Genomic DNA, 26184 nt, shown 5'->3' with positions numbered 1-26184 from the left:
ATTTATTTTGGATAAACACCCAGTACTGTGATTACTGGATTGTAGGGTAATTCTATTTTTAGCTCTTTGAGGAACCTCCATGCTGTTTTCCACAGTGGCTGTACCATTTTGCATTCCCACTGACAGTGCATGAGGGTTCCTTTTTTCTACATCCTCGTCAACACTAGTTTCTTGTGTTTTTTATTTTAGCCATTCTGACAGGTGTGAGGTGGTATTTCATTGTAGTTTTGATTTTTGTTTCCCTGATGGTGAGTGACATTGAGTATCTTTTTATGCGTCTCTTGGCATCTGTATGTCTTCTTTGGAGAAATATCTTCATGCCTTCTGCCCATTTTTAATTGAATTATTTGTGGGGTTTTTGGTGCTGCATTGTGTAAGTTATTTATATATTTTGGTTATTAACCCTATATCAGATATATCATTTGCAAATATTTTCTCCCATTCTGTAAGTTGCCTTTTAGTTGTTCCCTTAGCTGTGTAGAAGCTTTTATTTTGATGTAGTCCTAATAGTTTATTTTTGCTTTTGCTTCCCTTGCCTCAAGAGACATCTAGAAAAAATGTTGCTACAGCCAATGTCAGAGAAATTACTGCTTGTCACCCCTTAAAGGATTTTTATGGTTTCAGGTTTCACATTTATATCTTTAATCCAGTTTGAGCTTATTTTTGTGTATGATGTAAGAAAGTGGTCCAATTTCACTCTTTTGCATGTAGCTTTCCAGTTTTCCGAACACCATTTGAAGAGACTTTTTTCCTATTGCATATTCTTTCCTCCTTTGTTGAAGATTAATTGACCATATAATTGTGGGTTTATTTCTGGGCTATCTGTTCTGTTCTCTGGTCTGTGTGTCTATTTTTGTGCCAGTACCATGTTTTGATTACTACAGTTTTGTAGTATATCTTGAAATCTGGGATTGGGATCTCTTCTGTTTTGTTCTTTTCTTTTCTTTTTTTTTTTTTTTTCAGGGTTGCGTTAGCTATTTGGGTCCATAAGATTTTTAGGATCATTTGTTCTAGTTTGGTAAAAAATGTTGTTGGTATTTTGATAGGGCTTGCATGAAATCTGTAGACTGCTAAGGGTAGTAGCAACATTTTAATGATATTTGTTCTCCCAATCCATGAGCATGGAATAAAAACTATATTTAAAAAATTGACTGGGCATACAGAGAAGCAGGAGAATTTATTTCATAGTGAAGAAAAAGATCAGTCAACAGAAATAGACCTATAAATTACAGACTTAGTAGACAGTCATTAAACCATATAAATATACTCCGTAAGCTCAAAAAAGTTAAGAGAAACTTCTAACATAATGAGACATATAGAAGATAGTTTTTAAAAAAGTTTTTGTTTATTTATTCAAGAGAGACACACACAGAGGCAGAGACATAGGCAGAGGAAGAAGCAGGCTCCATGCAGGGAGCCCGATGTGGGACTCAATCCCAGGACTCTAGGATCACACCCTGGGCCGAAGGCAGACACTCAGCCGTTGAGCCACCCAGGTGTTCCTGGAAGACATTTTAAAGAAAACATTCTTGTGATAAAAAATACAGCTGACCCTTTAACAACATGGATTTGAACTCTGCAGATCCATTAATAAAATAATTTTATTTTTGATAAATGGAGTATGATACTGTAAATATATTTCTTATAATTCTCTTGACATTTTTTCTCTAGATTGTTTTATTGTAAGAATATAGTATATATACATATAACATACAAAATGTGTCAGTTAACTGTGTTATTCATAAAACTTGCGGTTAGCAGTAGACTATTAGTGGTTAAGTTTTGGGAAGCCAAAAGCTATACGTGGATTTTTGACTTCAGAGGGGGCTGCTGCCCCAGCCCCCTGCTTTGTTCAAGGATCAACAATATAATTGGGAAATACTATAAATGGACTAGATGCTGCAGAGGAAAAGATGTGGCTAAATTGAAGATTTTACAATAGAAACTATCCAAGATGTAAACCAGAGAGAAAAAGGATAGGGAAAAAAAGATGATAAACATATAGATGGACAATGTATGATAATTCAAATTTTAAAATGAGAAGGGAAAAACAGAAAAAAAAATTTGAAAAAATATTGGCTAAATGTTTTTGATTTCATGAAAACTATAAACCCCCAGATCTGAAACTCTCCATGAAACACATACATAGAAAACACAAAACTACACCAAGTGCACATACTTATTAGTTAAAACTAGTGATAAAGAGTAAATGTTAAAAAGCACCCAGAAGACTTCTCTCAGGAACATGGAGAAGATGTACTTTCCCCTCTTCCTTTTAGTAAGTAAAACAAAAAACTCTGGATGTTATAGGACAGAAGAGTCCTGTTCTCTCAAGGCAAAAGCACTAGGAAATACTGTGGTAAAAACCAGCCCCATCCCAAATTATACCAGCAAAGGCCATTGAAGCACCTAGATTTCCGTCTTCCTCAGGCTATAATGAAGAAACCTAATTTTCAGCCTGGATAATTACCAGAGAAGACAAGGCAAGGGAGGGAGCCAGAGCTTTCATTCACACTTGGCAGTATGTAGGGCTTCTACCTTCCTGCCATGATGGTGTTAGAGATGACATTGGGAGCCTAGATTTTCACAACCTCAACTGGCAGTAAGAAGGTGTACCCTCCCCTGTCTGCTTAGGTCATGTCAGAGAAGACCCAGTGCAGAATCAGGATTTTTGCTACTAACCAGCCCTGGAGGGTTAATGGAAGTTACATCTGACTCTCTGGTGTCAGTGGAGGTCACATAGGGTACAACAACACCCCTGCCATTTAGGGAGCTATTTGTGTGCCTAGTTGGGAGCTGGAACTCCTACCTCTCTCATCTTGGGTATCATAGAACTAAATTAGGGTATCTGTACTACTGCTTCCACTTTGTAGCAATGAGGTGATGATACCATCCTTCCTCTGCCAGAGCCATGCCCTAAAAAGCCAGCTAAAACCAACTTTAAGATCCAGAGTATCCTAATACCCCAAAGAGTCTAGATTTCAGTAGAAAATCACTTGTCATACTGAAGATCTCAAAACTAAAAGACAACCCATGGAATAGGAGAAGGTATTTGCAAATGATATATCTGATAAAGGGTTACTGCCAAAAATCTACAAAGAACTTGTCAAACTAAACACTCAAAAAAACAATAATCCAGTTAAGTAGTAAGAAGATAGGAACAGACATTTTTCCATAGAAGACATCCAGATGGCTAACAGACACATGAAAAGATACTCTGCATCACTCACCATCAGGGATGATGAGATTCCACCTCATACCTGTCATAATGGCTAAAATTAACATAATAAACAACAGATGTTGAAGATGATGTGGAGAAAGGGGAACCCTTTTGCTTCCCCTTTTGTACTGTTGATGGAAATGCAAACTGGTGCAACCACTCTGGAAAACAGTATGGAGTTTCCTCAAAGTTAAAACAGAACTATGACCCAATTATAGCAAGGTAGATATTTACCCGAAGGACACAAAAAAACTGATTTGGAGAGGCACATACACCCTGATGTTTATAGCAGGATTATTAACAATAGCCAAACTACAGAGAGAGCCCAAATGTTCGTTGACTGATGAATGGATAAAGAAGTTGTGGGGTGTGTATAATGGAATATTACCCATTAAAAAGAATGAAATTTTGCCATTTCAACAATGTGAATGGAACTAGAGTGTATTATGCTAGGTGAAATAAATCAGAGAAAGACAAATACCATATGATTTCACTCATATGTGGCATTTAAGAAACAAAACAGATGAACACAGGGGAAGGGAGAAAAAGGGGGAAGCAAACCTTAAGAGACACCTAACTATAGAGAACAAACAGAGGTGGTGTGAACAAATAGGGAGGTGAATGGGTGATGGGTATTAAGGAGGGTACTTGTTGCGATGAGCATTGGGTGTTATATGTAAGTGATGAATCATTAAATTCTACACCTGAAGCTAATTTTACTGTACATATTAACTAGAATTTAAATAAAAAATTGAAATAAAATCTCAAACTAAATGAAAAAAGACAATAGATGCTAATACTGACAGAGATATTAAATTATCTGACAAAGATTTCAAAGCAGCCATGGCAAAATGTTTTAATATACAGTTACAAACGTGAAACAAATGGAAAAAAAATAGTCTTAGCAAAGAAGTAGACAATGTAAAGAACCAAATAAAAATTTTAGAACTGAAAAATATGACCATTGAATTCCCCCTCCCTAAAACAAAAAACAAACGCTCAGTTGTTGGCCTTAACAACAGAATGGAGGGGATAGAGGAAGGAATCTGTGAATTTGAAGATAGAACATCAGAAGTTACATGAACAAGCCATAAAAATGGATTTTAAAAAAAGAAATGAACCATAGGTACTTGTGGACTATCACAAAAGGTCTAAGAATTTGTTCTTGAAAAGAGAGCGCAAAGTACTTGGAGAAATAAAGACTGAAAACTCCCTAAATTTGGTAGACACAAACGTAGATTCAAGAAGCTAAGTGAATATCAAAACAGGATAAAACGAAAGTAATCTACGCTAAGAAACATCATACTCAAACTTATAAAAACCATAGGGAAAAAAATCATTTTTTTCTCTTGAAAAAATCATTTTTCTTTCAAAAGATCTTGAAAGCAGTGAGAGAAATGATACCTAACTTAGAGAGGGTTAACATTTCCAAGACATTTCTCATCTGAACCCATAGAGGCCAGAAGGAAGTGCTGTGGTATTATCAAATGCTAACAGGAAAGAAGTATCAACTCCTAGTTATCCAGCAAAAATGTCCTTCAGGAATGAAGACTAAATTATAAATTAAGACATTCTTAGAATAGGGAAAACTAAGACAATCTGTTGCAGAATGTCTATGGGAAATTCTCTAAACAGAAAGAAAACAGTAAAAGAATGAACCTCAAAACATCAAGGAGGCTAAAAGAACACAGTAATCAAAACTGTCCATATATACAGTAGATAGTCCTTTCCTGAGTGAGTTTTCTGTATTTTGTTTGATGGTTAAAGGAAACATAATGCTGTCTGATGTGATTTTAAATGTATAAATCTGTAAAATGATGTGGTTTTAAATAGTGGAGGTAATTAAGACATTATAAACAAGGGCAAAAGGATATAAGGAGAGATAAAGTTTCTAACTCACTTGAATTGGTAAAATGAACCCTGTAGACGGTAATAAGGTATGTATATATAATGCCTGGAGCAACAACTAAGAAAGCTGTACAAAGATATAGATACAGACAAATATAGGTAAATCAAATAGAATCCTAAAAAAATGTTTAAGGAGCTCACAGGCAAGAAGAAAGGAAACAAACTTAGAACAAGAAATAGGAAAAGAAAACTTAAGCCATAACATACTCATAATAAAGGTAAAGAGTGTAAATATAACAAAAGAAATTTGCAGAGTTGATTTTGTCTTTAAAAAATTTATTTTTTGGAGAAAGAGAGTGAGTGGGGAGAGAGGCAGAGGAAGAGAGAGAATCCCAAACACGGGGCTGGATCTCACGACTCAGATCATGACCTGAGCCAAAATCAAGAGTTGCATGCTTAACTGACTGAGCCACCCAAGCACCCCTGCAGAGTTGATTTTAAAAATGAAAGACCCAACTGTATGTTGTCTATGGGAAATTTCAAATATAACAGTATAGGCAGCGAAAGGACAGAAAAAGATATGTCTTGTAAATATTCAAATATTAGAAGCAGACGTGACTATATTACTATCAGACAAAGTAGACTTGAGAGCAAAGAAAACTACCAGAGGTGAAGATTATGTAATAATGAAAAATGTTAGTCTGTCAGGAACGGACATTCATAAATGCATGTGAACTAAACAGAACTGTAAAATATGTGAAGCAAAAATTGACAGAACTAAAAGGAGAAATAGATGAATCCATAATTGTTGGAGATTTGGCACTCTTGTTTCAACAATTAATAGAAAAATTAGAAAAACAGAAAAGATCTAGAAAAACAGAAAAACAACACCATTAACCATCAGAATCTAATCAACATTTATAGAACATTCTACCCAACAACAGTACCTAAACACATTTTTTTCAAGTGGCCCCTGAATATATACCAAAACAGGGTATATCCTGGGCCATAAAATAAACCTCCACAAATTTATAAAAATTGAGATGATATAGAGTGAGTTCTCTAACCACAATAGAATCAAACTAGAAATCAATATCAGAAAGATAGGGAAATCCTCAAACAATTGGAAATGAAATGACACACACCAAGTAATTCATGAGTCAAAGAGGAAATTTCAATAAAAATATATTAATCAAAAAATAATTTTAAAAAACTCCATTAGCCTGGATAAAAATGTAATATGTTAAAATATTTGAGATATAGCTAAAGCAGTGCTGAGAGAAAATGTATAGCACTAAATGCATTCATTAGAAAAGAGGAGAAAAAGATCAAATTAATAATCTAAGCTCCTACCTTAAGAACCTAGAAAAAGAGGATCAAAATAAACCCAAAGTAAGTAGAGGGAAGGAAATAAGAAAAATAAGAGTAAAAATCAATGAAATTGAAAACAGAAAAACAATAGAGAAAATCAGTGAAGCAAAGAGCTTTTATTTGAAAGGATTAATAAAATTGACAAACCTCTAGCAAGACTTGCAAAAAAGAGGGAAGAAACAAATTACTTGTATCAAGAATGAAACCATATCACTCCAGATCTTGTAGACATCAAAAGGGTAATAAGGTAATCTGAAGAACAGCTCTACCCAAACAAATTTGATAAAAATAGATGAAATGGATCAAAAGGCAGATACTATTGCGTCTAACTACATATGAAATAAATAATGTGAATAGCCATATAACAATTAAGAAAACTAAATTCATATTAAAAAACTCACCAAAATTTTTTTTTTTAAATTAAAAACTCACCAAAAGAATGATGTCACTGGAGAATTCCATGAAGTGTTTAAAGTGGAATGAAAACCAGTTCTATACAATGTCTTCCAGAAAATAGAAGAGGAGCGATATTACCAGTTGAGGAAACAGGATAAAGAGTACACAGAAACACTTTAAATTATTTTTTACAATTGCATGTGAACCTACAATCATTGACAAAGTTTAATTAAAAAAATAGATAAGGGGACCTAGGTGACTCTGTTGAGTGTCTGACTCTTGGTTTCAGCTCAGATTGTGATCTCAGGGTTGTGAGTTGGAGCCCTACATCGGGCTTCATGCTCCGTGTGGAGTCTGCTTGAGATTCTCTCTCCCTCTCTTACTGCCCCTCCTGCTGTCTCTCTCTAAAATAAATAAATAAATCTTTAAAAAAAAAAGTAAAAAAGTAAAAGTAAGTTATTTTCTACAGAAGAACAAAGGTAAGAATGATGATAGACTTCCTTTTTGAAGTAATAAAAGCCCAAAGACAGTAGAGAAATATCTTTAAAATACTAAAGACAACAAAAACAACATCAAAAACTTAGGCTGTTTGATTCCAGAACCTGTGCTCTTAACCATTTCTCTATGCTGCATCATAAAGATGATAAACACAGAGATGGATGGAGTAATTACATACACCACTTTCTCCTTTTGTGTGCCTGGGGAGTTAGAATGGTACCACCATTCTTTGAAAAGATAGACAACAACTATTCCTAGTACTGGATCTGTTTCTTGTTTATAGTGTTTCCTTCAACAATTTTTTAAAAGTAAAATTGGTTAAGACATCATGTTTCCTGTCAGGTAAGCTTATATTCTAGAAGAGAATAAAGTAAATGTAGAGGTAAGTGTAATACAGTCAAATTTGGATAAATGTCATAAAAGAAATTCAGACAAAGCCTTTGGGAAATTTAGAGAAAGGGTTTGAGAGAACAACAAATTATGGGTATCAAGGGAGATTGCATATGAATCTGATTGAGAGTGGAGGAAAAGGGAAGAGCTGAGGATGTGTCCAAGATCTGTGTCCTGATAACTGGTTCAAGAGCAGTGTCATAGTAGTGGTTAAATAGAAGTTCTTTGATAGCACAGGTTTTGTGATTATTTGCTTGTCTGCTAGGTTCTGTAGTATATCCTTACTACCTTAGTACAGTGCTGGATACATAATAGTCAATATTTGTTACACAATATTTGTTAAATAGAGAAATGAAAAGGCAGTAATCAGTTATTATAGGAATAATTGGATAGCAAGCTCTAGTTTGGCAGTTAGAAGGGTGGCATCTAATCTTGATTATGCTCTTTGCCAGCTCTGACCATTGTTTCAGCTGTCACGCTGGCTGTCCCACAGATAGCTCTCAAACTACTGGAGAGAGCAATAATACAGGAAACATACTGGTCAAGAACATTAGCTGTCTGACCCTATATGTAAAATGAAGAGGACAAGAGAGATTATTGTTACTAAATGCAATTTTATTTCTATAGCACTTAGCTAAGCACTTGGTCGATAGTACTCAGTAAAGGACAATATTGTCTGAACTTGAGTGACACGTGGACTCCTGACCTAGATGAGCAACCATACTTGGAATATAGCACATTAAAACTATGAGTTACCTCATGCAAAAAGTTAAATGGTATTTTAAAGATATCCAGCCTGAGACCTTCCTTTTACCTAGTGCCAAAGTGAAAAAGTAACTTGGACAAAGTCACACAGCTATTTGAAGGAAAGAGAATATGGAGGGGAAAAAAGGTAGTCAGGGACCAAACCTGAGGGTAGTGCTTATATGTAAAGAGTGAGAGGAAAAATAGACACTAATTAGTTGAACTTGACACCGACTTTTATAGCTGCCTTCTATAGTAAATTTTATTTTCTGGAAAAAAATGATATTTGTCTGCTAGATTGATAGCTCTACCTACATTTCTCATTGACCTCTTCAGTTCAACATGGCTAAAACCAAATTGGAATCACTACATGTTAAAACTGAAAAAGGAGTTTTGAGGGCCTCCAGTCTAACCTCTCATTTTACAGATGAGGAAAACAGATTCTGCACTAAGGTGGAGATCTCACCCTTCTTAGATTCATTTATAGCAATTTGAGCCATCATTCATCTCTTGGGTCACTTTTGCCTAGATTGCAGAGCATTACTTTAAGTCCTTTTGGCTTAGAGTGATCCTCCTAAGCTCATCCTGGTTAGTTGTTAAGACCAGTGATTTTTTATTTTTCTTCAAACAGCTGAATCTTTAAGTTGAATCCTATGAAGAAACCCCAAATATAAAAAGAGACTCAAAGAGGAGCTGCACTGGTTAGCAAAGACATGGGTAGTGGTGGTGGTTGGGGAGATCTGAAAAGGGAAAGGATGAGTTTTACTCTGATAATGTGGCCCTCTCATTCGTGGAGGTGAGGTTCCCTCCAGAGAATGCCTCTGAGGTTAGGAAGCAATTTGAAACTCAGATTTGGAGTCCTGTGGGATCTCGCAGTGATGGTTGGTATGAATGAGAAGATCACTTGTGTTTCTGTTCATCAGATTCCCCCGTTGACTTCCACATACCCTGGAGTACTGATTTTTAGTTCTTTCTTGAATCTGTGAAGTAAGAATGAGGCTATTAGTGCAACTAAGCCCTTAATAAACTCCCAGCTATCATTTAAAAACTCTCATCAGTCACATTTGTAGTTATTTACACAGACAAGCAGCTATTTTGTGAATTAAGTGGCTTGGAATAGATAATTTTATTAGTATAGACATAGCCCAAGAATTATTGTCACATGAGGAAAAGCTTAGCAACAATCAGCATATTGATCTTGCATAAACCCCTATAATGTTCTGATGAACTGTAAAATACTTGACACATTTTTAAGTATTTTATAGTATTATTTGTAATTTTGAATTTCAGTTAGCAACTGGTGAAGCCCTGTTCTAGACGATATGGGGAGATAGAGTAAAATAGGCCAAGGTCCTTGCCCTCACATTTGAGTCATTCTGAGTGCAGAATGAAGAAGGTGACGTTTTAGGTTTTTTTCCTTTGTTCTTAATTTCACCACCTGAGCTTTCTTTTTCATATTGTGTATTTAAAATTTTTAGTTTACTGACTTGTAAAGCATATTCATGACTGAAAATTCAATAATTTAAGGTTCTGTGCTTTCTTTCAAATTATTACCAGATTGCAAGACTGGAGAAAGATAAAGAAGAAATACATAATCAGCTGCTTAGTGTTGATCCCACAAAAGACAGCAAACGAATGGAGCAACTTGTTCGAGAGAAAGTCCATTTGTCTCAGAAATTAAAAGGTTTAGAGGCTGAAGTAGCAGAATTAAGGGCTGAAAAAGAGAATTTTGGTGCTCAGGTAGAAAATGTCCAAAGAATTCAGGTGCGGCAGTTGGCTGAGATGCAGGCTACAGTCAGATCCCTGGAGGTAAGATTTTAATTGCTTCCCGGTAGAGTATGGCATGCTTTTTTAAAAGTGCAATTGACAAGCCTTTGATTTTTAGAGCATAAATGTATGCTTACCAATCTAATGCTGACGCATTTGTAGAGTCCCGAGAGTATATATTCTTTTTTGTAAAGAAGAAAGCTATTGATTCATAAGCAATAGCTGTGCTACCACATTTACAAAGGGATTATTATTCTTTGAGAGTCAAGACACCTAGTTGAAATGAATTAACCCTTGAAATGCCAGAAAGCAGAATATGCAAAATGTTCAGAATTTGAGTTGAGAGTTAAAGTCCTCCCAAACCAAAAAGAACAATTTTTTCCTAGGTAGTTATTTCCTTATATGGGATTCAAGATATTAAAATCATAAGCCCTGTTTAAACAAAAATACCATAATTTAATATCTTAACAACAGCTTCTTTCTGGAGTAATACAATATACCTTGGTGTTAATGCATATGAGTCTTTAGTGAAATATTTCCCTGAGTTCATTAGAGGAAGATAAGACTTGGCAGAGGTAAGCTGTTACTCTTAGAGGTATTCTGTGAAAATTCTTGGTTTCTGTTGTTGGAGAGGAAAACTTTTTTTCTTCATCTTCTTAGGTTCAGTGTTTGGGGGTTGTGAATTAAACTCACAAAAGACAGATTAACGAGAAAATATAGATATTTGTTCAGGATTTAACAGAAAAATGTGGCTCCAAGTGGTAGTTAGAATTTGGGGCTTATATACCATCTTAAAAGGGAAAGGAGAGGGGGGAAAAGGGTACTTTTGGGAACACAGATGACTTTTAGGAAAGATAAATGAGCCCCTAGGAAAATAGATGGGGGATATGACCATTTTGTGACAATGTATAGGTGATTTCTTATCCTGGTACTGATTTCTCCCTTAATAGGAGTCAGTCTTCCTTGGCTATGAAACCCTAAGGGAGGGGAATTATAATTCTTTCTGGAGGCTCTGCTTTTCAGCAGCTAACAGGAGTTCAGGGAAAAACCTTTTCCTGTGTCTATTGATTATCAATGCCTTCAGCTCAAAATAATTTTTATGTTGCAGTGACATATTCTGTATCCCTTCACCATCTTGTTTAGATGTGCTTACTCTTCCTAGTTCTCAGTGTCTAACATGTAGCAAATATATCGTTTTAATTGTTGGATTTATTTTGAGCAATCCAGAGTGTGTGTGTCTGTGTGTGTGTTTTAGAATAGTTGTGAGATGATTAGAGTTGTAGGGAAATTAGTGGGCGCCTAGCAAGATAGTGATTTTTTTTTTTTAAGCCAACAAACTGGGTACAGAGAGCATATTGGTATGATTTGAAGAGTAGAAATCACCTTTTTATTTTTGGATGAAGTTTCTGACAGTATTTACCGGTTTCCTGAACTAAAGTTGTATCATTGGACCTTAGACATGAGGCACTTCAGAATGGTAGTGTTACGTGGCTACTCTTCCATCTTTAATGTATTTATAGTGACAGAATAAGTGGGATGATTGCAACTGAATACAGTGTATGATCTCGATGCAGTGCTTTTCATTGAGGTCATTCAGAGATGATGTTCAGGATGACTTGAGTGATTATGAAAGATGGGAGGTTCATTTGTGACATCTTCAAAAGAGCCTATAGTTAATTTTATCATTTGTCAGATGAAATAAGCAGCAACATTTCTTTCTTTGAGGTTTTTTTTTTTTTGGCTATTGTTGTGCCCAAAGAGTATCATTTTATATGTGAGGAAAATAGCTTTTTCCTGAATTATTTGTTGAATATACTATTTAAGGAATATTTAAGAAATATAGGAAATGAGATCTTACAAAACTGTGAAGCTTATTCTTTAAATGTCATTTTAATTTTACCTGTTTTGAGGAGAAGTTTTTTTGAAGAGCCTTTAGTTTTCACTTTCTAATGGAAGTTAGAAATGAAACTATGTTACCAACCAGAAGTTTTCTTGACAAGTTACAGACTTAAGAATCTTTATATGATATGATGGGTTTAAGAGCTCTTGAGCTCTTTGTTCATCCTTCTAAAGGCTCCAGATTAGTTGAGGATTTTGAATTTTTAAATCTCATTTTTATTTTTTTAATCGCCCTTGATTTTCAGATTTTTAGTTCTCACTACTACAAATGAACCATTTCTTCTACTTTGTAATGTACTTTTATATTTCTACATTCTGTATTGAAACCCCCAGAAATGTTTGTTTGAATTGTGCCAACAATAAGAGTAAATAGATATCAAGTGAGTGCATTAGATACTCTCTTTCATGAGAGGAGTGTGTGTGTTTTATTTTGTTGGTGGCTGTTGATAAATGTCATTTGTCCAGAGACTTTTGTTGCATATTTTCTGGAGTGAATATCTTTCATTTAAATTCTGCCAATTATTTTGAGAAAACTCTTGTTGCTTTGATACATGTTAATATTGGTCAGGTTTTGAATAACTGGGGATAGTATGATTATACATATATTTTAAATAGTGCTTAATTTATTTTTATATAAAAATCATGAGTACATTTAAAATATTTTTTAATAAAGGCTGAAAAACAGTCAGCTAAACTACAGGCTGAACGCTTGGAAAAAGAGCTACAATCAAGCAGTGAACAAAATACTGTTCTAATCAGTAAATTGCATAAAGCTGAACGGGAAATAAATACGTTGACCAGTAACGTAAGTCATCTCATGTTTCTACTTCATCCTTTAGAATGCTTGATATGGCAGAATAACAAATTTTTTATTTGAATTGTTTACTTCTCTATATTGAAATCTTCTTTTATTCTGTCATTCTGCCTTCCAAATACGTATAGAATCTGACCAGTGTTTACCACGTTTACTGTGATTACTCTTATCTGAGCCATGGTTTCTCTAGACTCTTTTACAGTGGGCCCCTAACTACCTATTTAGAGCTCTGTGTGATTTGTCCTCTGCAGTCTTTCCAGAGCCATCACAGTCCAGTTTTTTCCCTCCTGTTCTCTTGGCTTCGGCCTTACTGGCCTTCTTCTCACTCTTACTTACTCCTGTCCTGGGGCCTTGGCACTTGCCTGCCTGACATGGTCTTCCTTCACATTCATGTAGTTTGCTTTCTCCCCTCTTTCAGATGTCACATTATTAGACAGGCCTTCTTGTCTTCACTTTGTAAAATACCATCTTCTTCCTGCCTCACTCTCTGTCTTCTTTATCTGCTTTGTTTTTCTCCATAGCTCTTTTTTTTTTTTTTTTTTTAAGATTTTACTTATTTATTCATGAGAGACACACAGAGAGAGAGGCAGAGATATAGGCAGAGGGAGAAGCAGACTCCTTGCAGAGAACTTGATGCGGGACTCGATCCCAGGACCCCAGAATCATACCCTGAGCCAAAGACAGATGCTCAACCACTAAGCCACCCAGGTACCCCTTCTCCATAGCTTTTAACACCATTTGATATACTTATATTTGTCCTATTTTTTTTGTCTCCTTTTCTCTCCTACCCTCTTTTCCTTCAACCAACTGTAAGCTTTATGAAGAAGGACATTGCTTTTATTACTCCTCACACTTCATCCCCTGGAACAGTATTGACACACAACAGGCACTTAATAAATATTTGTTAAATGAGTAAACTAATAATAGCAGCATGGTCTGCATTTACGTTACTTTAATTTTATTTTTTTAAAAAGATTTGTTTGTTTTAGACACTGAAAGAGCACGAGAGAGAGAAAGAGAGAGTTAAGGGGATGTGCAGGCAGAATCTCAGGCAGACTCCCTGATGAGTACACAGCACCATGTGGGGCTCAGTCCCAGGACCCCAAGTTCATGATCTGAGCTGTCCACTTGACCAACTAAGCTATGCAAGTGCTCCTATGATGTTTTTAATATCATAAAAATTAAAAATAATTTTAATTTTTTAAAATTAAAATTTTGTTTGTACATCTTCTATATACTAAGTTTTCTCAGGAACTTACAGTTTTCCCCCTCATATGCTGTATATGTATAGATGAGGAATCTTGTAACCAGAAATAGGATAGCAATGATATAAGTGTTTTGTAGAAAACCGTGGTGAATAATAGTATCAGCTGTGGAGTCAGACAGACTAGATTCAAATTCTGTTTCTTTTCCTTACTAGCTGTGTGACCTTGAGCAAGTAGTGTTTTTCTTTATAATGTAAAACTAATATCTACCTTATAGAATATGGCAAAATTATATGCAATATTATGCATAAAGTCTAGTAGATAATCACCCAAATATTAACTACTATTAATGATATTACTTGGAGGCATCTTGGAAATAAGTTTGGTTTCTGAATCATGAAATCAGTTATTTTCCATCAAAACAGAGCTATGTAAAATTACCTTAAAAAACAAAATGGCTCCCAGACCAGAAGGAACTTACTGTAGCCTAGTAGAAATGAACTTATCTAGAGGAGTAATGTGTTTATCATAAATTCCTTGGTCACGGAGTTGCTTGAGAAAACTTAGGCAGTGATTATGACAGAGAGAAAATAGAGTTTTACTCAGTAGAATGTAAGTATTTTGGTCCCATTGAAGAGATCATTCTTATTGTGGAAGGAATACACCAGTCTGTTTTAAATGGTAGGCATGAAACTATTAATTCATTTTATTCCATTTGTTCTGATTGTATGAGCACCAGACAACTTTCTGTTATTTGACTTCCCATGTAATTTTGTCTACAGGGAGAGAATGCACCCTTGTTTTTCAGATATAGAGTGTTCTTTTTTCCATTAAAATATTTTTTTCACCATTTTTCTTACAGTTCTGATTTTATAGACCAATCTTTGTAAACTTTATTAATGTGAGTCCAGCCTTGAGAGTGATGATTTCTGTGTCGTCTGAAAGGTCATAAACCATAATACTATATGCAGTAGATGCCACCCTTGGGAGATAGTCTACCCAGCCTTTTCCATGCCAAACACATACTCTTTTATGTTTGCAGATTCTGTTTCTAATGGCATTTAAAATTTTTGTCTGAATTTTTATACCTTACAGTTGACAAAGTGGTTTTGTAGCCAGCATATCATTTAATGGCTGACACTAGAAAGAATAAGTGAAAATGAGGCAAGAAGATTTTTAATTGTTGAAATACTTTAATTCAGATGTCTTCTAGTTTAGCTTACAGGTTGAGACTAAGATGTATTTAGAAGTTAAAAACTGTTACTTTGGAGGAGGTAATGAAATACAATGGAAAAGTCCATAGGCTTTGAATTAGATAAATCTGTTTTTTGATCCTGACTCATTTTTATCTCACTCATTACCTGTGTAACTTCTGATTTGCTTAACTTTTTTTTCTTAAGATTTTATTTATTTATTTATGAGAGACACAGAGGCAGAGACATAGGCAGAGATTCGGAACTTGATTCCAGGACCCTGGGATCATGTCCTGAGCAGAAGGCAGATGTTCAACCACTGAGCCACTCAGGCATCCCTGATTTGTTTAACTTTTAAGTGAGAACATTGCCTATCTCTTACATGATTTTTCTAAGATTAAAAATGGTATTGAATACAGTAAATAGTAGCCTATGATTAAAATAATGACAGTTTTACACTAGTGATATCCTTAAATGAGAAAATGATATAACATAACAGAACTTTGAGCCTATTGACTAGTTCTATTCCTCACTGTATCAAAGAACTTTAGGCAAGTTTCCTCATAGATGAAATGAACAATGTTCTAGCTCATCTCTAGGAACTCATCTAGCCTCCTAAGATTATGTAAGTACTACTGTAAAATAAATTAATAATTTAGTTGCTTCCTAATTAGCTTAAGTAGATTATTTGTACATTCAATATTAAGAGATGTATGTTGAGGTCCTACAATGATAGAGTATGCAAAGAAATAGAGTATACAAAGAAGTAAATTTGGGAATTTCTCTCATGCCTTTCTTCCAATTCTGATATTGCTAAGAGTTGTACTATTTTAAAGACACACTTGGATTTTTTGCATATAAATGGCATATTAAAAACTACCCTTCAGCTTTAGACAAACCAAGTTTTTTTTTGAATCATGCATGTAAAAATATTTCATTGGAAAGATAAACTTTAAAGTGATTTTTCAAACGTGATTGTCACAGTTTTCTTTGCAACTCGAAATTTTCATCAATATTTTACAACTCTCTATATGTGCTGCCGAAGCGAGCACAATATTTTACAACTCTAGCAAATGGTTGTTTGCAATGCAAAGGAGCACCTGGGGTGTATTTGTCTAAGTTATTCAAATTTGTAAATGCTCCTCAGGTTTTTTAACAGAATTATGTCATTGTGACTCTAAGTGTCTTGGATTAAAAACTATTACCAAAGATAGCTTGAAAATGGTGACCTTAAAGATATTTCACATTCAATGAGATAAATTCTAGTTACCTCAGGAGGTGTTTGATCTTTAAAATTCCAATACAAATATGCAGTTTTAAGGAAATAATCCCACAAGGTTATCCTTATTAGCTACATTAATGAGGTCATACCATCTCGGACCTTTGAAAAAGATCAGAATTTGAGAACTCTTCTTGGGAATTTGTGTCAAGAGCTTCTTGAGTAATAAGTCTTTTCCACTCTTTCTTGCTTAGTTATATTGTTTTCTTGCACATCTATATGTATATGTGTAATTTAGCAGCTTCTGAACTCTTGTAAAATGCCTACTATTGCCATTTTTTATTATTCTTAAAGTTAGTAGTAAGTAGTACTTTCTAAATACTTGGTTTCTGTTATGTCAAAAGCATAAAGCAAACTGGCAACATGAAGGCCAGAATGGAAAATGCATTGTGATAAAAACAAAAGTAAAACAGAGTACCTCGGCCCAGGGGAGCTTCAAAAGACTCTGAATCTCTTGAAATTATTTTAACATTTTAACATTATACATTTTGTTTAGGAAAAGATCTCTAGTTTTCTAGGACTTTTGAGACCTGATCACAAAGAAGGTGAAGAACCAGGGATCTACAGTCAGAAAAGTTTATTGTGACTAGTTGGGATTTGGTTCAGATGCCTACTGTTTGTTCTAGCTAAGTAATAAATATTCATGTAAGTTTTCATTTTTAATAAATAATTCCTTTACCAACATTTTATGAAGTTAACAATTACTATTAGTGTAAGTGCATTCATTATTTTAGGATGATAGAAGTGTGGTGCTAAAGGAACTGCAACTCTTATAGGTCCATAGATGAGTAAATTCGAATGCAGTGAGGACAAATACTTTGCTTGAGGATATACCACTGGTTTTATAATAAAAGTAGGCCTGAAGACAGAATTTACTTGTTTGACTTCCTGTCTACTGTTCTTTCAGTTTCAATAATTATAGTTTAGTTGAAAAATATTTTTCTCAGGGTGAAATGAGTTAAGAAATAGGTTTGTATATATTTCATAGTTCTTATTGAACTGAAATGAATCCAGTTTTTCCAAAATAAGATGGCTGCAAATTTCCACCTCCTATTTAAAGAAGCTACGGTGTGGTTTGTTAATTAACTACTATGTCATTCTTAACCTTTTACAGCAGGTTATATAATAGCTTATGATTTCACTTGTTATAGAAATTGGATTTTCATTGTAGTTGTATTTCTTCAAAATTTTAAAAACATTTATAATTTAAATTCTGTCCATGAAATTATAATGTAGTAAACCCAATTCATAGGAAGTTTAAATTGTGAAAATAGAATTTCTTAGTTGCTTTCATGTACTTAAACGTTGTTCTGTGAGACTTGCTTTCATAGAAAAGAACTTTAGAAATGTTTAAAACTGCAAGCCTGATGTCAGCACAAGGTATTCACTTTATGTAATGTCATTTAAAAATCTAGTTTTTTGGAAGCAAAGCACACATCTTAAGTGTAGTTGGTAGTACAAAGGCAGCATGGTGCTTGCTTTTCTGTTTTTTTTTTTTTTTTTTTTTTTAAGTGAGGATTTTGACCAAACCATTCCATACAATGTTTTTAAGACCTTTTGTAGATGGAACCTCTTTTGGTAAGACACTTCTGTTTCTTGTCCTTCCCCTCTTTGGCTATAGGAGCTCTTTCTCATTTGTTTCTCCCATCTTCAGTTTTATAGATTTCTATTCCACTCAAGTATATTATCCTTTACCCTCTTGTTCCTACCATCTTACATTTTACATATTTGACTTGTATATGTTTGTGGTTTTCTACTCTGATTTCATAGTTTTATGCATTAGTATGTCAGTACAGATTCATCTAATTTTTATGTCTGCATTGGTTAAATCATTATGGGATTAAGTATAGGACTAGCTTTAGAAGCATCTTCCCAAAGGGAAAGGATATAGAAAATATTAGAGAATGGTGTGGATGACTGGAGAGGGAAAGCTTTCTTTTTTGCTTCTGTGACCCCCATCTCTTAAAACAGTGCTAGGGCATATAACAGGGGCTCAATAAATATTTATTGAATGAATGAATACTACTTATGAACTAGAATCATTCCACTTTCAAAAGGGATGTCTCAGAGAAAACTAAAATTTGGTATGTGATTGGTTAATTATATGGGAAATATTGACAGTTATTGCCAGTCACCCAGCAGTTTAAAAGAATCAGGTTTGGGCAGTAAAAGTTTAAATTAGATTTATGTTTTGTACTCATTCTTCCCACTACCACCACACACACACACACACACCAAATTTAATTGATTCTTCCTTCTTGCCTGCTTTGTCAATCCTCTGCCTCTTAATTGGTGTCTTTACCTTCAGTTTCTTAATCTTAATTTGCAATTAGAGTTAATTTTCTGAAACACAGTTGATTCTGTCACCTTCAGTAGCTAATAGGATACACAGTCCTTTTGTACGGCATATAAAGTTTATTCCTTGCCACTCCACAGCTTTCATGCCTTCCTTTGCACTAACACATTGCTCATTGTTTTCCAAGCATACTGTGTGTGACATTATACCATTCTAACATTTTGTGTGCTGTTCCTTATACCTAGAATGGCTTCTTGTCACCAGCACTTTTTTTAAAGGGAGGTTTCAGGTTTTTTTTTCTCTGAAGATGAGTCAGTCATTGACTATTGGATTTTAGGTACTTGCAGTTAAGCCTTTTAAGGCAAGATTAAGCCAGAGGACCCTAGCCAGATATTTGTAAAGAAATAATTCTGTGAGGAAAAGGTTGTTTTCTTGGTACCAAATACTGTTCCAGGCACTGAAGCACCTTCCCTCATGGAAGGTACTTACACTGTGTACTCTGCTACCAAAATGTTTTCTCATTTCTACTGATGTTTTGGGGTAAGCAGTTAGTTGCAAGAAAATGACCTATAGTAATTTCAATTTCTAATTATCAACAGGTGAAAGAACTTAAACATTCAAACAAACTAGAAATAACAGACATCAAACTGGAGGCAGCAAGAGCTAAGAGTGAGCTAGAAAGAGAAAGAAATAAGATTCAAAGTGAACTGGATGGTAATATATGATTTCCCATGCTTTTTACTATTATTTTTACATATAAAAATTATTAAAATATATCAAATTGAATTTTTATTTCCAGATTTTCAACCTGAGTTTTAATCTTAGAGCATATATGGATTATTTTTTATTTATGTTGAATGTTCATTTTCTGAGGTAGCTTTTAGAAAAACCAACCTTATGTTTGTCAGTTATTATTAATACATAAATGAAATTTTACAAATGGGATTCCATATTTCTGGGTTTATAGTTTTGTTTTTAAAGATTTTTAATTTATTTATTCATGAGAGACACACACAGAGAGAGAGAAAGGCTGAGACACAGGCAGAGGGAGAAGCAGGCTCCATGCGCAGGGAGCCTGACCTGGGACTCAATCCCAGGTCTCCAGGATCAGGCCCTGGGCTGAAGGTGGCGCTAAACCGCTGAGCCATCTGGGCTGCCCAGGTTTATAGTTTTGAATCTGTTTATCATGTGATTATTAGTCCCAGACCATTTTAAGTCTAAAGAATGTAAGGAAGATAGGTGAGTCCCAGGCCCAATTTTTGTTTTTTATGTAGACACTAGGTTAGTTACTGAGCCTAGTTTATTTTATTTTATTTTTTTAAGATTTTATTTATTTATTTGACAGCACAAGCAGTGGGAGCAGTTGAGGGAGAGGGAGAGGAAGAAGCAAACTTCCCACTGAGCAGGGAGCCTGATGCAGGGCTCATGACCTAAGCTGAAAGTAGATGTTTCACTGACTGAGCCACCCAGGCGCCCCAAACCTAGTTTATTTTTAAGCTCCAGTTTAGTCTTAGAATGTCCTTCTCATTAAGATTCCTCAGAATTCTTTTATTTCTGACTTTTCTTAAAAGGTCTTTAAATAAGCTACCTTTGGCCTGTAACTGTCCTCAAGCTGATCTCTAGTTGAACTGGCCTCTGTAGTTTCTGTCAGAGCTTATGATAAATTAGTGTTTTCATCATTAATTTCTACTTGATGTTGATTTCGTGAATTTCTATAGTTAGGGAATAACTTTTCAAGGGACTTAAAGAGTTTGTGATCTTGCTCTGCATTGTTTTTTTTTTAAGTTTTATGTTAGATATGAATTTATTTTATTTCATCTGTAAAATACTTGCCATATCACTATAAAGAAAATTTATGAATTCATTGGATAAACTTGAAAGTTTCCAATTTATATTTCTATCAGAAATCTGACAGTTCTGCTAGAATGATAGGGTTTGAAGGATTCTGTGATTTTATTCACTTTCCTTCCAGCTAGCTTTATGATGATGCTGTCTATGGGGCTAGGGTTACAGAACCCTTTTAGAAGTGAAGTATATCTCTTTGGATATCACTTAGGTTGATATCCTCAGCTCTCAAGAGTCAAGTGAGTAAATGTATATAGTCTTTTATTAAAGCATTTGAATATGCATGTTAAATAAAATAACAGAATAGTTAACTTTGAGTTTTAGTCTGTTTCATTCTTAAAAGGTTTATCAATAACATAAAGATCTTTGAGAATATATATCCAGACTTTCTACACTCTTAGTTGTCTTACCAGTTTATGGATGCTTGCTGTTATGAATTTTCAGCTTAATAACATTGAATACAGCATATCTTTTTCCTTGAAAAAAAAAACTAGGATTACAGTCAGACAATGAAATTCTCAAGTCAGCTGTTGAACACCACAAAGCTCTCCTAGTAGAAAAAGATCGTGAATTAATACGTAAGGTACAAGCTGCCAAGGAAGAAGGTTATAAAAAACTTGTGGTATTACAAGATGAAAAGTAAGTACTTAATTACCTTATTTTGTGTTCAATCTCCTTGCAAATGAAAACATTTTGCTGTCTTATCATCCTCATTGTAGTTCTTATAACATAATTATCATCTGTTGTTTTAGGATAGAACTTGAGAACAGATTAGCGGATTTAGAGAAAATGAAAGTGGAACGTGATGTCTGGAGGCAATCTGAAAAGGAACAGTGTGAAGAGAAATTGCGGGCTTCACAGATGGCAGAAGAGTCGGCCAGAAGGGAACTTCAGAGTATTAGGTTATATATGTATATGTATATATATTTTAAACTTCATTTTGAAATAATTTCAGAGCTAACAAAACATTGTAAAAGTTATACAGAGAATTCCCATATGATCATCACCAAGATCTCTAAAGATTGACATCTTACATTAACCATATTACAATAATCAAAGCTAAGGTATTAACATTAATATAATCAGGAAATAAATACTGTTATCAAACCTATAGACTTTATTCAAATTTTACCAGTTGTCCTACTGATATCCTTTTTCTGGCCCAAGATCCAATCCACAATCACATGTTGTCTTCACTTGAAGAGTGCTGACCAGTTATTTTGTAGATTATCCCTCAATTTGAGTTTGTCTTAAATTCTTGATGATTAAATTCAGGTTATATATATTTTAGCAAAAATAACACCAAAGTCAGTCATGTGTCCTCAGTGCATTGTATTAGGAGGTATGTTATTTGTCCCCTTGACATTGCTGAGTGGTGACCTACAGCATTACTGCTTTGTAACATCTGTAGCAATACTGCTTTACAAAGTGGTTATGCTGTTTTTCATTCCTTGTAGCAATGTATGAGAGTTCCCCTATGACAGTTCCATTTGTTTCACACATCTTGACTGACACTTGTTATTGTCAGGTTTTTGAACTTCAGTAGATGTGTAGTAATATATCATTATGGTATTAATTTGATTTTCCCCAATGGCTAATGATGTTTAGTATCTTATAATGTGGTTTTTGGAAGTATTTTTCCAAATATTTTGTCCATATTTAAAACTGGGAAGTTATCTTCATACTGAGTTGTAACAGATCTTTATTTTGTATATAAGCCCTTTGTCAGATACGTGTTTAACAGATAGATTCTCCCAGTCTGTGGATTGCTTTATTTTAATTGTGTCTATTGAAAGTAAAATTTATTTTGATGAAGTCCATTTTATCATTTTTTTCTTTTCTAGTATGTGTTTTTTATGTGTTCTGTTTTTTTTTTTTTTTTTTTTCAAAAACTTATTTAAGTGATCTTTATGCCCCACATGGGACTTGAAATTACCTCCCTTAGGTCAAGAGTTGCATGTTCTACTGATTGAGCCCTCCAGGCACCCCTCTTGAGTGTTCTGTTTAAACTTCGCCTAATCTTATGTCACAAAGATTTCTCTTTTGTTTCCTTCTAAAAGATTAATATTTTATTTCTTACACTTAGGTTTTATGATCCAATTCATGTAGTGTGAGAGGATAGTAGACATTTGTTTTTTATTTCCAATTAGGTATCCAGTTGTTCCAGTATTATTTGTTGAAGACCGTCTTTTCCTCCCACTAAGTTATTTTGGTACCTTTGTTTTGAAAATCAGTTAACCATTTAAGTGTATCTGTTTCTGGACTCCCTCTTATTGCAGTGATCTTTTTGTCCATCTTGACATGAATATCACACTGTCTTGACCACTGTGGCTTTATAGGAAGTTTGATGCAGGTAGTGCAAGTCCTGTCTACCTTGTTCTTTCTTGTAAAGATTGTTTTGGTTCTTCTGGGTACTTTGCCTTTCCACATAAATTTTAAAATCAGCCTGTCACCTTTTTCAAAAAGACTTGTTAGGATTTTGATTGGGATTGCTATGAATCTGTAGCTCTATTTGAGGAGAGTTGTCATCTCAATATTGAGCCTATCCATTCCATGAATATGGTGTATCTTTTCATTTAATTAGGTCATCTTTATTTTTTTATTTATTTATTTATTTATTTTTATTTATTTATGATAGTCACAGAGAGAGAGAGAGAGAGAGAGGCAGAGACACAGGCAGAGGGAGAAGCAGGCTCCATGCACCGGGAGCCTGATGTGGGATTCGATCCTGGGTCTCCAGGATCGCGCCCTGGGCCAAAGGCAGGCGCCAAGCCGCTGTGCCACCCAGGGATCCCTAATTAGGTCATCTTTAATTTCTGTTACCAGAGTTTTGTAGTTTTCATTGAATATATCATGCTTATCTTGTGTTATGTTTTATTTCTAGCATTTTTATGTGATTATAAATGGGAGTGGTTTTTAAAAAAAATTTTGCTTTCTAATTCATTGCTGGCATATGGAAATATAGTTAGTGGACTTTTATGTAATGACCTTGAAACCTGTGACCTTACTAAAGTCATTTTCTACTAGCTGCTTTGTAGATTTTTAGAGTTTTTCTAAGATCATGTTGTATGCCTTATGCTTTTAGTTTACTTTGTTCATTTTTTTTGTTATATTTTGAGTTGGGAATTTAACTGAACAAGTGTTCATTCTTCCATTTTTATTGGTCAAGTTTCTAGTATGAGATTTATCTCTAAGTATATAAAGTATATTCTGTAGTGTTTTAATTAAGCTGAAATTAATTGTGTTTGCTAGGGCTGTCATAATAAAGTACTACAGTCAGGATAGTTTAAACAGTAGAAATTTATTTTCTAATAGTCCTAGTTGCTAGAAGTTTGAGATCTCAAGATGTTGGTAGATTTAGTTTCTCCCAGGGCCTCTTTTGTTGGCTTAAAGATGGTTACTTCCTTGCTCTGCCTTCATACAGTCTTTCCTCTGTGTGGGTGTGTCTCTACTACCTTTCCCCTTTCCCTCTTATGAGAATGCCAGTTATACCAATTAGGACCTACCCAGATAGCCTCATTTAACCTTAGTTACCTCTTTAAAGTCCTGTCTCCAAATACAGTCACATTCTAAAGGACTGTGGTTGAGACTAACATGTGAATTATGGGGAGACACAGCTCAGTCCATAACAGGTTTTTCAGTTTCCAGGTAGGAGAGCTTTGTTTTTATTTTGTTAATTTCTAGTTTTATTTTTTTATTATTTTTAAAAGATTTTATTTATTCATGAGAGACACAGATAGAGAGAGGCAGAGACACAGGCAGAGGGAGAAGCAGGCTCCATGCAGGGAGCCCGATGTGGGACTCGATCCAGGGACTCTAGGATCATGCCCTGGGCTGAAGGCAGGTGCTCAACCGCTGAGCCACTCAGGGATCCCCAGTTTCTAGTTTTATTGCATTGTAATCAGAGAGTATTGTTTCTATTATTTCTACTTTATGGAATGCACTAATATCTTTTTGTGACCAACAAGAATTTTAAAAAAAATTTTTAAATCCTTTTAAAATATTTAAAATCCTTTTAAAATATTTAAAATTCTAAATAATTTTCCATGTTTTTAATTTATAGGTAACTATGAATTTTATAAGCTCATTGTAAGGGTGGGGCAGCCTCCTGAAACACAGAATACTATTAGAAAATAATTTTGTTATTTAGTCTATTGAGGAAGAAACCACTTTAATGAGGATAAGAGACTGGTATCTAATTAATAATTTAGGACAGGAGTAGGGTTAAGCAAGTAAGATACCAGGGTAAAAAATTAAGGAAGACACTCTTCTGTGTCAGTAATGAACATGCAGAAGCTCTAAAGTGAGTCTTAAATTTTACACTTCGCTTTGTACCTGTATTAATTACATCATTGGTTTTTGTTACTGCTACATAAGGATTAGAAAAGAAAGTATTCAATAAAAAGAGTAAGTCATGATGATGATGATGATGATGATGTTGTTTCTGTTAGTCCTTGCATTTCTTGTGGTTTTCTTCACAAAGATGGTTGTATTATTTGGCATATAGATAATTATAATGGTTACTTCTTAATTGTGAATTGTGGTTTTAGCACTTAAAAGGGCTTTTTTTTTTGTCATTTAATGGCATTTGCTTGGATTCTGCATTGATATCATTACTCCTGTTTTCTGGTGTGCGTTTATTCATCCCCTTATTTTTAGTCTTTCTGAATCATTCTGTGTTTTAAAATGTGTCTTGTATGTGTAGCAAATAGTCGTGTCTTGCTGTGGAACCCTTTAGAGATATTTTTATTTTAATCTATGAGTTAAGTTCATTTATATGGAGTAAGTCCATACCCACTGTGTGGGCATTTTGTCTTCTACTTATGGAAAGAAGGTGGTTTTGTGTGGCTTTATTTGTTCTCTTTGCTTTTCCGTATTATTTTGCAGGACATACGGATAGCACAGAATTAGACATCTGCTTTTATCTTCAGCTACCTGGAAGTCCCTGTGTCTGCTTTTTAAATTTCTAAAATCTTAAATGACTTCATAATTCCATAGATTAAGGTTGAGAGGTTTTAAAAATCATGTTAATTAAGGTATATGTTTTGGGACAAGGTTTGTTTTTTAATTAAATTTTAAATTCTAGTATAGTTAACATACAGTTTTATTATATTAATCTCATTACTCAGGAAAAAATTACCTCGGCAGAGAGATAGGTATTGTTTACTCATGTCAGTTTTTATGAACAATTAATTTAAATGTTGACTGCTACAATTCTAGAATCATAAATCTGTAATGGATTTTGAGATCCAGTTTTGTCTTCCTTTTTGCTTTTAGGTGAGTACATTTTTTTAACTGTTCTAGATGCATAAAGTTTTTGTTTGTTTTATTTCTCCTTGACAGTTTCTAGATAGGAGAGAGACACTCTCCTCAAAAAAACCACTCTAATGTTTTATCCCATTATGGTCCCACAGTTTAG

At 34.3% G+C, this 26184-nt stretch overlaps 1 protein-coding gene across 6 annotated transcripts in view; it reads left to right on the top strand.

The window, feature by feature from the left end:
• The window catches only part of CEP83 (centrosomal protein 83), a 132321-nt gene that overhangs the window by 66618 nt on the left and 39519 nt on the right, over nucleotides 1-26184 (top strand). For 5 of the 6 annotated variants that reach the window (XR_005370552.1, XR_005370551.1, XR_005370554.1 and 2 more), the window contains 5 exons: nucleotides 10025-10276; nucleotides 12807-12938; nucleotides 19520-19634; nucleotides 21260-21404; nucleotides 21518-21667. Coding sequence is in view for 1 of the 6 variants with exons in the window: in XM_038558658.1 (XP_038414586.1) it covers nucleotides 10025-10276; nucleotides 12807-12938; nucleotides 19520-19634; nucleotides 21260-21404; nucleotides 21518-21667 (794 nt within the window). In the remaining 5 variants the exon portion in view is untranslated. The remainder of the gene's footprint in view (nucleotides 1-10024; nucleotides 10277-12806; nucleotides 12939-19519; nucleotides 19635-21259; nucleotides 21405-21517; nucleotides 21668-26184) is intronic. The other variant, XR_005370553.1, reaches the window with a different exon arrangement.

This window comes from Canis lupus, chromosome 15 (assembly GCF_011100685.1).
Source record: "Canis lupus familiaris isolate Mischka breed German Shepherd chromosome 15, alternate assembly UU_Cfam_GSD_1.0, whole genome shotgun sequence".
NCBI classification, from domain to species: domain Eukaryota; kingdom Metazoa; phylum Chordata; class Mammalia; order Carnivora; family Canidae; genus Canis; species Canis lupus.
Note: the sequence above shows the minus strand (reverse complement) of the source record. Positions and strands in the feature narration are given on the sequence as shown.